This window comes from Neodiprion lecontei, chromosome 6 (genome assembly GCF_021901455.1).
Source record: "Neodiprion lecontei isolate iyNeoLeco1 chromosome 6, iyNeoLeco1.1, whole genome shotgun sequence".
Classification (NCBI taxonomy): domain Eukaryota; kingdom Metazoa; phylum Arthropoda; class Insecta; order Hymenoptera; family Diprionidae; genus Neodiprion; species Neodiprion lecontei.
This window is the reverse complement of record NC_060265.1, coordinates 5,452,373-5,467,932: the sequence shown is the minus strand read 5'-3', so window position 1 is coordinate 5,467,932 and position 15,560 is coordinate 5,452,373. Positions and strand designations below refer to the sequence as shown.

The 15,560-nt window shown below is 44.5% G+C and overlaps 1 protein-coding gene across 3 annotated transcripts in view; it reads right to left on the bottom strand.

Moving 5' to 3' along the window:
* Window positions 1–8,468: 8,468 nt before the first annotated feature.
* LOC107222413 (protein sprouty homolog 2) overlaps window positions 8,469–15,560 on the bottom strand; it is a 29,075-nt gene continuing 21,983 nt past the window's right edge. For all 3 annotated transcript variants that reach the window (XM_046742714.1, XM_046742713.1, XM_046742715.1), the window contains one exon: window positions 8,469–13,710. In XM_046742714.1, the coding sequence (XP_046598670.1) occupies window positions 11,870–13,288 (1,419 nt within the window). In that variant the 5' untranslated portion in view covers window positions 13,289–13,710 and the 3' untranslated portion in view covers window positions 8,469–11,869. The remainder of the gene's footprint in view (window positions 13,711–15,560) is intronic.

Genomic DNA, 15,560 nt, shown 5'->3' with positions numbered 1-15,560 from the left:
TTAAAATTTTTCAAAATTCTGATTTAAAACCTCCCTAGTCCTTGAAAGTTCGTCAACGCCCAAGAATAAATCCAACCATTGGGTATATCGCGATTTTGATGTCTGTTTTTTGAAAAAGACGTGTCTCTGTGATATTAATTTCAGGAAGGATGAAAACCTAATTAGCATCCCCCGCGTTTCGCGTCAGAGTTTGTATACCTTCGGCGTTCGACAGCCGCATGGACCGGAAGTAATTTTAGCCGGGCGGAAGCCACCCCGAAATGGTAACATCCGGCGTGTATCAAAACAGCTTATATCTATACTCTCGCTGTAACGTTGATTCGGAATTAGCGGACGGTCAATCTATTTTCGGTACCTACGGCGAGTACAGAACCCGGTTTCTCGTCCAAACATCAATACATCACCGTTAGATTATAATCGATCGTTGATAAACTGCGCTAAACTTCAACATCCCAATTTGGACTCTGAGGAATATTCTTCGACGCGAATTGGCGATTGCGTCGATGCATAAACGCTGTACGCGAGCACTTGCTCCCCGCCGATATACAACACGTTGCGTGTACAGGGGGAATTGCTTTCACCCGCGCGCATTGATCGTTGCAACGTCGTCGAGACATAAGGGGGAACGCTCGCAGCAGCAGCAGCAGCAGCAGCAGCTTCATAAACTCCTCCAATCTCCGTTCTCGTTCGTGCAACGGCGTGTTATACGCGTGTATACACGCGCGCTGCACGCATACATCATCGTCGATACTATAGGCGGGTAGATTGGTAGCTGGCGAGATGCGCGTCAATGGCGCGCTTTGTGTAACGTTACGCCGTGCGGGAGGGGGAGGGCGGAGGGAGACGACCTCCTCGGCGGCCTCCCGTACGCTTATGCATGTACGGGACATACACACGTCGGGTACCTCCGTATGCACGTGCATGTGCTCGTTCGCACATAGGCAGACAGACGTAGGCGAGATGAAGGTGCGCCCACGCGGCTAGGTCACCAGCCGCCCGTTCGAGACGCGAGAGTCGAATGCCCCGCGGGAATTCGCAAGAATCGGAACCGTTCGTTTCACGAGTAACGTACATATCGTACATCGCTTTGCCTGCATGTAGATTATACCTAGCCCAAGGTCATGCCCGGGTCACGAGCTCGCGCATCACGAATCGCGTGGTTAATTAGTCCTGAGTAGATTCATAGCTCGGAGTCCCGGAGCGCGGACGATGTGAACGGTCCTTAAAGGCGGTGGACGTGCGTATGAAAGAGTTACGGCGAGGAGTCGGCGAAGTCTTCTTTCATTCGTACTCGTCTATTCTTGTGTGCGTCCTTCTCAGAGAGAGAGAGAGAGAGAGAGAGAGAGGGGGGAGTACTTCCGGCCTGGGCTATCGCGCTAGGGTCGTCAAAATACATTACGCATCTCGCATGCGACGCGTGTAGTATGTATGCATCACCGAGAGGCAAGAGCAGGACGTAATGCTCTATATCGCAATGCGTCTACTGTGCGTAAAGATTTTTACTCAACAGCGTCGAGTTGTGAAAAATTTTACGGTACAAAAATAATGATCGTCTATACGGTTGTACAAAATATGCGGTATCTGTAATATAATGTGTCACGTATATTTTGTTCAGTTACTGCTGGTATTACACGATTTGCGAATAAGTTGCAGGTTTACTTTTATTTGTTACATACCTCAATACGCACGATATTTATATTGAATTTCTTCGACATTTCAAATTCGAAACGATCGATCAAGAATTGCAATTTATAAGAGATTGATTACAGCCACCGTTTATCGCGATATACGCTACATCTTCGATACTGAATTACATCCCGCATCGATCGTCACGTGCACCGCACGTTAGTGTTTATAAAAGCAACACACAGCAATATATTATACGCGAGTTACGCAGGGACATACGAAAGCGCAGCTGGCAGGGCGAAGACTGTGTCGCTTGTATCCATAATATAAATTACATTACGTACGCCGATTACGTTGGACGTATATCGTACACGTACAGCGAAGGTGTGTTTTAAATGCAGAGAGAAAGACCAGTCAGTCCTCTCGATGCTGCACAAGCGGCACGGCCCAGCGAGGTGAGGGAGAGAAAGAGATAAAGATACATATACTTATACGTACGTATAGAGATAAAGAGAGAGAGAGAGAAAGAGAGATCCCTTCCTGCCCTCGACGCAACGCCGCGTGCACCTATAACCAACCTACCAACCACCAACCTCTGCGGAGTTTGTTGCACCTGAGCATTGTTCTCCACAGCGCGTGTCCTTGGCAAGGTCACGCGTCGTACACGCACCGCGTTGCCGTGACGCGAGTCACGGGTCGCGGGTTCCGCGGTGGCGTTCGTCGTTCCTTCTTTCCTTCGCACGCTCGTCGAATACCTCTCTCCCTCCTCCGGTAATCCTCCGTCACTGGTGCATAGTCTCGCCCACGCGTTCCTCGACTTTACGTTATACCTACAAAAAAGAGAGAGAGAGGGAGAGAGAGAGGCGCGGTCGAAGATCCAACGACCTCAATATAACGCCTGCAATTGAGAGTTTCTATTCTCTAGTTTCCCCCCGCGTAGCGTTTCTACGGTACATTGTACACGCAGTTGCACTCTTCTCTGCACGCAGGTACTCCGCGTCGCGTCTCATTTCACTTACGACTCCTATTATTCGTTTATACTTCGTTCCTTCGTTAGTTTATTTCCGTACGAGGCGGCGAGCAGTGAGTGAGAAGATTGCGTTAAACCGACCAGGTGTGCACGTGGGGAGATCCGCGCGCCCACGCGATCCGTCCCACACAAACGGTGCCCAGCGTCCAACGCCCAGCCACGCGTCGCGACGTCCGTCCCCCTCGGTCCGGTGCAGCCGTCCGATCTTTGCCCGGTTCGCGTATTTCACGAAGGTGATATATAAGGTGCGGGCTGCCTACCTACCCACCCACCCACCTTCCTACCTGTGGACGTGTCTCCTCGTCTGTGCGAGAAGGTGCATTTCTCGACCACTGCATCCACGCGACGCACAGCGCACTTTGAGTGGGTGTACACAAACGTGTCGCAGTCGCAGAGGTGCACCGTACGCACCATAGTCGTGTAATAATAATATACGGAGTCTATACGAAAGAACCGGCGACTGCGGAGTAGGAGGATGAGGAGGATGAGGAGGTGGAGAGGGAGAAGGAGAGCGGAGGGGAAGGAAGTCGAAGGAAGGAAGGGAAGGACGCTCGCCCTCGGGGACTCGCGGCATACTACGTACGTAGGTGCAATGCCCTCCCGCGTCCGCTCCCATCGTCCTCTTCACAAACCCGACGGCGTACCGTATAACACACCGTGCACAGCCCACAGCCCTCCGATACCTGGAAGCTAACGAAACTCTTCTCGCGATCGCGGTGCACACTCCTGGAATAAACCGACTATCGACGACGCCTCATCCTCCCCCGTGTAACTATCATCTCGTTACCGATAGCCCTGACAGTCAACTTCGGACCCACGCAAGACGCACGGGTGCGTAAAAACTGCCGCGACTCCGGCCGGTCGTAGAAGATACTTCCCTCGCCCCCCCACCCCCCAACCCCCCGCCGCCCACGCCATTAACGAGCGCGAAAAGGAAAACTTTAATCGTATCGTTATTACACTCGTAATTTTGTTCAACGGCAATAAACGTACATGTATGTGTATACCTGCACACTGAAACGTGACAATATGCTTTTTGCCTCGTAAAAGCTTTGTGCACAAAAGTTTGGCTAACGAAGAGTTTATCCCCGACGTTTAAAGAGTTTCAGATAGTTGTATCGTGAAAAAAAAAAAAAAAAAACACAAGTAGACAACTTACTTCGATGTGACAACTTTGTGGGTATCTCGTTCGCTCGGTTTCGTGTCCGTACATGTATACGATTTACGCGAAGCTGGGATTGGTCAAGATCGCAATCTCACGTTCGAAAGAAAATGAATATGCTTGTCTCTGGTTCGTTTCTACAACATTTCCGACATTCCATCGAATCGAACTACACAGCTATTCGAAAATCTTCGACTCGTACGTCTTGCAACTGTTTCCATAAGTCAAACCGGTCCCGATTTACCTAATTCAGAAGAGAGCTCGAATCAGATTCAAGGTCTGGTCGTTCGTCATCTCGTGTTCTCCCTTCTTCCTATTATCGTACAAGTAAAATGCGTTTTCTCGGTTCCGCGCTGATGTTTTCGTGCCGTTGACAACGAGTAACTGCTTCCGGTTCGTTCGACCGGCAAAGACCGGAAACGCCCCCGCCTTGCATCGCCAAGTCCTTGTCCGATGGCTGCGCCGTACGTGCTGCGCGGTCCTCGTAGTTCGTATCTGCCGGTCTCGTCGGTTTCGAAACGTGCCAAGAGTCTCGAGGAGGCCCGAGCCCGAGTCGTAGGCAGGGAGAAAAGACAGCGGCGCGATACACCGACTATCGGCGAAGACCTTTTTACAGCGGGCACGCAATAATCGCGAAAGCCAAGAATGTTTTTCAACGCGTCAAGTAACCCGGAACGATCATCGGCGAGCGTCAAAGCTCGGAGAGAAGATAGCGAATCCCAATGACCGGCACGCAATCAGTCTTGATCGGCTTCTTCGTACATTTCGCAGACTTGTATTTCCCAGAATCGGTGCGATACAGCTCGTACCGCATGGTCCAATAATCAATCACGTATGAAGAAACAGGTGTATGGATTTCATCGAATTTCGTTACCATTGATTGATATACCCACCTTTTTACTCTCTCAAAAACCTGAGAGGTACTTTTACTTTGCCTCTTCGCCCGAATCTCAACGCGAGATGCAGGACCGTCATCGGGAAGTGGAAGACGCGGGAATTCGTTGGCTCTTGGCTCTCAGGTAGGTGCGTCAGCCCGGGTCGTAGGTCCCGCGGGCGTAGGGAAGCAGGTAGGACTAAACGAGGGCCGCGACTCGGCGTGTGACATCGCACCGACATCTTCGAATAGCCCTCTCCGGCGCGTTGGCGCGGTCAAACGCCAGTTTTATAGTGGTTTTGATACAAGTCTCGATAACGGTACGATACCCGGCACCGGCAAGGCCATCCGTCCTCCGTCCCGCGGTGGAGGAGAGTCGCGTCGAGCGGATAGGAGAATCACAGGGTAGGGGATAAGAGGGGGAGCGCCGCCCGGGGGAGACTACTTCCGGTCACGTGACGCCGCACGGCCGCGCTTATTTTTCTTTCTTCTTATTCTTAGCCCGTCCGTAGCATCCGCTACTTAATAACCCGGCTGTTCCTGGCCTCCCGGAACGGATGAGAGAGGGGCAGGGGAGGGGGGATACAGATAGAGAGAGAGAGAGAAGGAAAAAGAGGGAAAGAGGAGAGATACTGGTAGGGAGGGAGGTGGAGGAACCTGCGACGTACGTACATTACTTACGAACGTAATTCAACGGGGTCTGGCGAGCATGAAAGAACGTGGATGGTCTTTGAGAGAAAATGTAAGATACCAGCTTCCAGACACAGAGGCATCTCAAAGTTGTGACAATATATACATACATATATCTTTTCGTCAGAGTTTGCAACAAGTCCGCGGGAACTGTGGCAGGTATACGACATGTTAGGATAACCAGATTGCAATATTCGTTGATCCGCAGGAGCCTGCGTCGAGTAGTGGTTGCAGTTCGTTTTCATCAGGTATGTCATGAAACCCAGCTACCCACCTCGTGCCAGTGGGAAGTCGTTTACCCACACTCGCATCCGCGCACACATCGGACACACACAACGCTCAGCCTCTGCAAGATCACGGATATGCCGTGTATGCCTGTGCGCGTTGCGTGCGTGAATTATAGTGCCTACTGCTTGGCTCTATAGGTTTGCAGCTCGTTCTATAAAAGGGAAGCTGTGGCCTTACAGCCGGATGCGGCCCGCTTGCTCGCCTAACTGGCGTTTCCGGTGGTCCTGTACCATACACTCCTCCTCCTCCTCCTCTTCATCCTCCTCCTCCTCCTCATCATCCTCCTCCCCCCCCTTCTTCTCCGGCTCCAGCCCTCTCATGCATAGCGCTATCTCGGCCCTAAGCCCTCCGTCCGTGTCGTTTTCCACGTCACATCCGCTCTCATGCGGCGAGCGACGATATACACGGGGAGGAGGAGGGTCCAGGTCGTGCGGCGTGTTCCCTTCTTCTGCATCCATGGCCTCTTCCTGCAGACCGTCGCGCACGTTATACGCCGGGACTCGTTGCAGGGCTTTTTCGTTCGGCTGATATTATTATACGCGGAGGCATACGTGATATACATACATATACATATATATATATATATACATACATAGCGGTAATAATATATAACTTAATAACTGTGCATAATATGCAAACCAGTTTATAACTTGGTATAATATTACATAATTGTCAGTTGCTGGTCGCTAAGCTAGCCCTATTTATTTTTCAATTAATTTTTTATGTTTACTTGGAATATATCACACCTTATACACCAGTAGAGTATATTATTTAGTTTCTTATAACTTACCGTTACATAGATGATAATTCCACCGATATCTTGCAACTGCAGCGATAGAATACTCGACGAAATTGCTGCATGATCCATATAGGTATATGCATATCTCACTGGCCAATCCCACGCAGCAATGCCTTGCAGAAAATCTCCGTTATTATAATCGTATCGTGAATAATAATAATTCACGTATTGCGTATATCATTTATAGACCTATATGTACTCACTCGTTGAATTTTCCGATTATTATTTTGGATAGCTCTGCACAGATAACTCAGGAGCGCTTTTCTTTAGCATTGCAGGTGCGTGTGTAGGTTGCGTCTCCTTCGGCAGAACAGGACGTATGTAGAATATAGGATGATGGAATATTTTGAAAAAGAAGTATCAAAAACAGTTTAATGTTTTATGGTTTATGTTGGTCTCATGTTATTCATATTAGTAATAATCATAATAATAATAATTAATAGTAATAATTAATAATAGTTACAATTATAATTATAATAATAAAGATTACAGTAATAATAATTATAGCAATGACAATAGCGATAATAACTATATTAATAATAATAATAATAATAATAATAGCAGTAGTGGTAGTAGGAGTAGTAGAGTGGTAATAGTAGTAGTGGTAGTAGCAGTACAGCGATAATAATAGATAGCAATAATAATAATTACAATTTTCAATTTTTCAAATACCGTAATGCCTACCTAGGTGTATTTACAAGAGACATTTACAGAGCGTGTACAGGTAAGTCTTTACGTGAAGTATGAAGGTGTTCTTTTTTCTTTTTTTGTTTTTTTTTTGGGTTTCTGCCTATTCAAAAATAGTAAATACACGACGCTTTTTCGCAAGGCGATACACGAGGAAGATATACATATACATATACATACACATATGTGCAGTAATAATGTCTCACTGACGTGCGCGTGAGACGTATCGACAAAAAAAAAAAATCGATTCTTTTCACAAGTCAACGAGGTACAGAGAAACAACGCATATAATGTTCAATGATCGAGATTTTATAGTTTAATAATAATAATAATAATAATAATAAGAATAATAATAAGAATAACAACAACAATAAGCGAAGTGAAAGAGAGAAGAGCAAATCGCATGCACGCTATTCGGCACAGGCGAGTCCCTCTTCTAGTTTCGATAATTCTCCACTGCGATTACGTATGTCATATCATATTATGCATGTGTTATTTACTGTCCATTTATTGACCAGCATTCGAAAACGGTGTCTTCTTGTTATCTATGCAAGGAGCCAAGGCGAGGGAGAGACTAAGACGGTTAGGGAATAGAATTTTATGACTAAAGGGGGAAATAAAAATGTCCGATTAATCTTCAAAAAATCGTAAAGGTAGACGGAAGATTTGTTTGAAAATTTAATGAGAGTCAGGCAAAGGTGCAGTAACGATGTATTCTCGGGATAAGAAAAATAAAAAAGAAACGACTTAGAAATATCGAACCTTTATAAATTTGTTTCATTCATTGGATACTATCTACCAATATATATATATATATATATATATATATGACGACCTATGTATTTCCAGTATTATTTACTTCTAGGAGTATACATCAATCGACTTGACCTGCGCGTGGAGTATGATTTCACTTTCGGTTCATTGTACGAACACCGTTGTTTCTTCAGCATTGTTATCATTATTACCATTGCTGTACAAGTTTTTTCAAATTATCCATTCGTTTTACAATTAATAATGTCGAATTTGAGTATGTGTTACATACTTCGATTAAATTTTAAACAGGTATCGTGAAAAGAGTGCCTCGTGACTTTGCGTGATTACAATTGCACGTGAAAGTGAAATTTTACAAAAAATTCACATGTATGTACGTATACTTTCGTTTCTTGCACACAACACACATTGTAGATCTAAACTATAAGATGAAAATAATCTAAATCCTTTCCAATTCTCTACAATATCGATACGATATCTGTATACATGATCAATGACAAGTATACATGGCGAAGGTATATTTTGCTTTCGTTTTTTTTCTTTTCTTTTTACCGTTGGCAAAATTTTCTCAAATTTAAATTAGGAACCACTCTTCGTCTTCCATCTCTCCCGATGTGTAGACAGTACCGTAATACACGTCAGATAATTGAAATGGATTTTCGACACTTGCACCTACGTCTACTACTACTATAATATATATTTATGTATATTCGCGAAACGTTTTAGCGTGTGAAATGTTCGTTGCATATACAATTATACATGTAAATATGATAAAAGGAAAAAAGAACACCAACTGTATTCGTTCCTTTCGCGTTCCCGAAACTTTCGCGAGACTAGATAATACTGGAAAAAAATTATTAAAATAAAAACCGCCATCTCTCTCTCTCTCTCTCTCTCTTTCTCTCTCTCCGTCTCTATTTTTTCTTTTCTTTCGTTCTATCTTTGTTTTTTCTTTCTTTACGAACAGTTTTCCCCATTCTTTCATTCGATTTGGTCCTTCTGCACTTGCAATCCTCCAAAAACACTGCAAAATTCATTTGACAACGATAGGATGTTGAAGAAAAAAAAAAAAAAAGAAACATACTTTTACAAACGCACTGCAATATCGAATATTTAAATCAGAACAATACCCGTGTATCTCGTTCCTTGTATTATTCTCAAGACTAGGATACATTACGTGTATATTTTATAACAACCGTAAATGTGAAATCGTCGTCCTTTTCGTGCGGTCGTATCACCATTATTATAACTATCATTATCATCATCATCATATTCATTATTATCATCATCATCACCATCATCTTTATCGATCAACAATGAGTTCGAACAAAAATGCACCTTAATCCAGCATTTGAAATCTGATCATAGACATGAATTCGGGAAGAGGGGGGGGCTGCACGGCGTACGGATCAGAGGACAACGCCGTCGACGAAGAAGTTAAATAATCGGTTAAACTTTCCAGTTCCATATTTACCGGCGTCGCAGATACGTCATTTGCAACGAGAATATATTAGGAAACGCCAAAAAAAGATAACGAGAAAAACAAAAGCATAAAGCAAAAAGATACCACAATCATAATAATCAGATTTGAATAATTGATGGCTGATTTTTCAAACTTCTCTCAAGACGTAATTTAAAATTTTATCTACACCTGTAGGGTATTTTTTTCAAATTTTAAAATCGCAGAAATGAAACGAGGAAAGCTTGATCACGTCGCAGCTCTCCAACCATTTTTTATCGGTTTCGTCGCTGCGAGTGTATACGTATACAGAATGGAATATACTTTTCCTTCTTCATCTTTCCAATTCAATTCATCGATTTGTTTGTCATTTAATTTCAAAAGTGTTGTTTCCTTTTCACGCTACTCTCAGTTTCTTCTATTTACTCGTTTGATTATTTATATTTGCTTCCATCGCTCCGCTATATATATATTATATATATTTTTTTTTTAATTTTTATCTTCACACGTTTTTTTTCTGCCAACGTTCTCGGGTTTTCATTTAGTTTCCTTTCTAATCTCTCTCTTGCGCTCTCCCTACCTCTCAACCTTCCTATTATACATACTACTATACTTTTACGCTTGCTCTATATATATACGCCCACAAATAAATTAAACGTAAAAAAAGGTTTTTTTTTGTTGCTTTATACACATGTAATATACAATATATTTTAGTTTTCTTTTACTATATAATAATAGTGATAATAATAATAATAATAATAGTAATAGTAATAATAGTAGTAGTAGTAGTTAATGACAATAGTAATAATAATAGTAATGACAGTAATAGTAATAATAATATTTATACATATATTTGTGACACGTACACCTACGCATAACCGTGTGCCGAAATTGTAATTACAACGTTAGCTCAACGTTTGTATACTACGTACGATGTGAGAAATACGTAAACAGGAAGGATTTGTACGCGCGAGAATTAAGGTGAGAGTTAAAATGGTGAAAAATTTCGATTTTTGGCGCGAAAACTTAAAATCTTTAAAAAAAAAAAAAGAAGAATTTAAAAGTTCAAATTCAATCGTATAATGATAGATAGCTTATTGAACTTTGGACAGAAAATCGTTACAGATTATTTATCGCACATAATTACAGGTATAACTAAATACCTATAGTATATACGTATAGCTAAGGGAATTGAATTTTTTACACGGTGTAAATTATTCACACCTATAATATATCTATAGGTATAATGCGGATGATGTACCTTAGTTCGGCGCCCGGCTTATGTGCATGTATTCTGTAATCGTATTATAACATATAGACACACATGTGCGTGTAGGTTAAAATCTGTATGTATTTTCGTGTACACCGTCATGAATTTTATATACGTACAAGTATATGCACGTGCATGCGTACATACATACACACACACACACACATATATATACCATGCAGTCATATATACATATATATATTATATGTCTGCATGGTATATTAAAGGAGAATAATAAATAAACACGAAGCTATCCGAAATTACAAGTTTATACATAGGATCGACTCGTTCCGTGCCCTGGATGCAGGACACTCTCGTCTTTTATTATTATTATTATTATTATTATTATTACTATTATTATATTTGTTGTTGTTATTATTATTATTTCTTCGTTCTTAATTTTAGATTTCTTAACTTTTTTATCAAATTTTCACCTTAAATGCAACTGTTGTACTAAACGCAACCAATACACTTGTTTACTACACTTCTACTGATTTGAATCAGTTCTCATTCTTTGTTGTTTTTTTTTTTCATTCTTCTCTATCATTTACTTCTCTTTGCTTTTATCCAGTTTCGATTTTTCATATCGTTATGCCACCACGAATCTCTCTCTCTCTCTTTCTCTCTCCCTACACACATATACCGAAAACCACCTCGCACACAGCTTATTTCTTTATTTTATAATAATTGTATATATCATATTAGTCTCTATCTCTCACGCCCTTCATTGAACATAGAGAATGTTTAACATTTCATTTCTCCAAACCACCCATCCAAACGAGTCTCATCCTTTCCCTCTCTGCGCGTTGGATAACGTGCCGTATGACTGTGTGTACGAAGGATGGGAGTGTGTATTTGTGTACACAAAATGAGGAAAAAACCGGCGCGTGTCCGTCCGTGCAGTAAGTTATATGCAACGGTGAGTTTTGTGTAACACACAACGATTTACAATTAATACAGTAATATATATATATATATATATATATATATATATATATATATTACTATATACATATATATTGACCTGTGATACATAATATATAATATAACATAATATAGTATAATATAATATGTACATGACGAATCGTTCGTGAAACGGAGGGGAATGGGCGCACAGCTCCGAGCGTCCAAGTCGGTTCGATCGGCATCGGCGTATACCTGCGATATCGTGTCTCTGCAACAACGCGTAAAAACACACTCGCCGCCGTGTCTCTCATAGCTCGGGTGTGACAGGATCGAGTAATCTCTTTTCGGGATCCCTCGAGTCCCTTAAATTCGAAGGTGCCAAATGCCTGGCGGCGGCCGCGGCGTTCGCGGCGGCGTTCGCGGCAGCGACGGCTGCGGCCGACGGATCGCATCTGCATCCGTGAGACGCGTGACGCGCGTAACAAGCCTCGCAAACGGCCACGCAGCCCTTCAACGGCCAGTAGCACAACAGACAAGGTAAAGCGAGGGCCAAGGCACCGAGGCAAGTCCATCGCGCCAATCGGCTAGATCCGTTGCACGAGCAAGGTTCGTCGGCGCAGCTTCCGGCGCCCTCGCCCTCGTTTTCAACGCCGTTACCGGCGTCGCCGCAGTGATAAAACAAACCCTTAACGCAACAGAGACACGAGGCGTAGTCCAGTGCCGTTTCGGCGGAGCAAAAACAAGCGTTGTCGCACAGCCAACGGCTCGGCAACGGCGGTGGTTCCCTGCAGGATTCGCAACGACACCTGCCGCAGTATTCGCACATTATCGACAGTCCCTCGTCCAGAGGTATCATCGCGCCTCCGTTTCCACCCCCGCTTCCGCCGCCTCCTAGGCCTCCACCTCCAGCCCCGAAGCCAATGCCCCCCGGAAACAAGGAGGACCTCTGTTGCTGTAGTATTTGCTGCTGCTGCTGAAGCTGTATCTGCTGAGACAAAGCGCCCGGCGGGTTCGTCGGTTCCTTGGTGAACGATACCGGCTGCTTCGTTACGGCCGTCGAAGAATTCTTCTTCCCGGGCGACGATGACGCCGGCGTTACCGGTATCGTCGCCGCGTTCCGACCGTGCTGATGATGATGATGGTGCAGGTGATGATGATGATGCAGGTGATGGTGAAGGTGACGCTTCGTCCTCCTCTCCGATTTCAGGCATGACTTTTGGCTGCTCACGACGTTGCCCGTGGGCCTGAACGGCGTCTCTACGTACTCGTTCACCGCCCTTTCCCCGTCGGGCCTCGGCACCGTCAGCGTAACCTCGCTCGCAACCTGCACGGGACTCCTCGATGTCGGCGTCGGCGTCGCGTTCCTGTTCTGCAGGTTAAGCGAATCCTGATCGGAGACTGGCGGTATCCTGACAGCGTCGTGAATCGGCGCAGGCGGAGGCGCGGGTGCCCGTGAGCTCGTCCTTAAAGTCCCTATCGCGGTGAGCGACGAGGGCGGCGACGAGGAAGACAGCGGAGTGAGCGGCGCGGTTAGGGGCGCCTGATGGAGGGACTGATGACCCGCGGGGCCCGTCGCCGTTTCGGGCAATCTGGGGGGAGGGAGGGGCCGGTTGTGATCGTGGCCGTGGACCCTGGCCAGGGCGGAAGCGGATATCGCCGGGGAGGGTGCGGGGGCGACGGAGGAGGAGAATGACGACGACGAGGATGAGGAGGGCGGCCGTGACATCGGGACGACGCCGCCTCTCAGTTCGAGGCGATCTGACCACCTGCAGATATCCGGTTGTACGACGATATCCGACGTCGGCGGGTGGTGCCTGTAACTGTTTCGCGTCGCTGTTGGTGCCGGCGATGAAGATGCGGATTGCCGTCCGATCGCTCTTGGACTCCTTCCCGGTGATCCAGACGCCCCGCCGTTTCTACTCCATTGCAAATCGCTCGACGTGCCGCGATTTTCAAACACCGATGCCGGGGCTGATCCGGGATTGTAACGCAGTACCGGGTTTCCGGCGATGCTCGTCGTCTCGTCGCCGCTGCAGCTCGTTCGCACTGCTCGTCCTGCCCCAGAACCGACTCGTTGCTGCGGCCCCCCCCTCGGCGAGGCTCCGAAGCGGCCGCTTCCCGTCCTCGCGACGCGCCCTTCATCCCCACCTGAAACATCACAATAGACTTCCTGTCAGACTCGGGACTTTCTGGGGTTCTGTGTCGTCGGCGTAGGTTTATTTCCAGCCGATGACGCGCGGTTACGTACACGGGGATTGTTACAAATTACAAATCTAACAACGATCATTCGGTCCCCAACTTCCTTCGCTTGGAGTTTTAGAGAAGAACAAACGGTTCGATAGCAATTTACAAAATTTTCATCGGTGTCGCAGAACTCGAGGTAAAATACGTTTTTCTTTTTTTTCTTTTTTTTTTTTACTTTTAAATAAATATCAACACCGTCTTTCAAGTTTCCCAGAATATCAATCCAATTCCCCCGGTTTCTCTAACAAGCCAGCTGAAAATCCAGTTTCGATAGAGAAATATTTATACGCGAAACGATAGGTATAATACAAGTCCGTTAGTCATACGATTGGCAAACACCTCGAACGTTATGTTACGTATATAATGCTCCTATATACAATCTTTTTTTCGCTCGAGTATTATGCACACATAGGCGTGTGTGTGCGCGTGCGGCAAGACGTTTGGCTCTAGACCAACGGTATGAAAGGATATATAGTATGCAAGTATCCCAGTGGGGCGGAATAGAGGTCGAAGGAATGTTGGGTATATCAACGGGTGATTGCCACAGGTCAAAGCTTCCAACCGCGACACAACTGTCCTCTGCAAAGTCGAAAAAAGAAAAAAAAATCCACCATCTATTTTTCATTGTTCTTCTTCTTGAAAGAGATGAAAATTGAACATTCAACGAATTGGACAGATTATTTTTCCCATTTTTTGCATATGTTAGACGTGCCAACCAATTGACATTATGCTGCTGCTGCTACTACTGCAATAAAAAAAAAAAAAAAAAAGATGAAAACAAAAAACTTTGTGGAAAATATAGAGCGATGGGAAAAACAAATTGTTAAGATTGTGAAAGAAAGGTTTGACATATTTTAGAGGAAATAAAAGTCTTTCATATTATAAACCGTAGTGTGTGATTCGTTATCGTATGGGTCTAATAGTCAGTTCTTGCGTAAAAACTATTATTCGGTTGTAGAATATTCCATAGGAATTTTATTGCCAGCTGAATATTAGCGCATCATAGGTCGACGATGCACACACCGTAACTTTTCTACACGTGTCTATACATCGTCAGATACCACGGAATCGTTGCCAGGGTGATAATAGAGGAAATAACTCTCTCGACTAACTCGGGGAGCGGGAATTACGGTCAAAGCCTTAAAGCGTAAAACGTGCGTTTGACACGTCGTAGAGTATATTTACATACGTATATATTTTTGTACAGCAGTTACGATAAATAATTGGCTTGGCTATCGCTTCATTGAATTCACGATTTTTCATTCGCTCACTCACTCACTTCCTTTCCTTTCCTTTCCTTTCCTTTACTCTCCTCTCCCCTCGACTCGTTTAATTGTAAGATCGGCTATAAAATTCTCGAATCATTCAACCTTGACGATCGCGTACTTCCGGTGACTAACTAAGAATGACTATAAAAGAATTGGAAAAAAAGAAGAAGAATAAGAAGCAGACGACCGAAACGAACCGAAACGAAACGAAACGAACTTGGAGGAATTCGCCGTCGGTTTCCACTATTTAAATTGGATGAAAATACGGTACATCGAATATCCTCAGAGAAACTCGATGCAACATTAACAGTATAATAACAACGGCGTTTAAACATTTTTACAAACGTCGATAAACAAACTGACACGAAATCAGAGCACATTGTCCGATTTTCCACCTGAAACGGTGAAATTCTTACGAGCTCGATTGTGCAACCGAACGTACGAAAAAACTTAATTACCCTAATTTTAATTAATTAACAAAGTAAA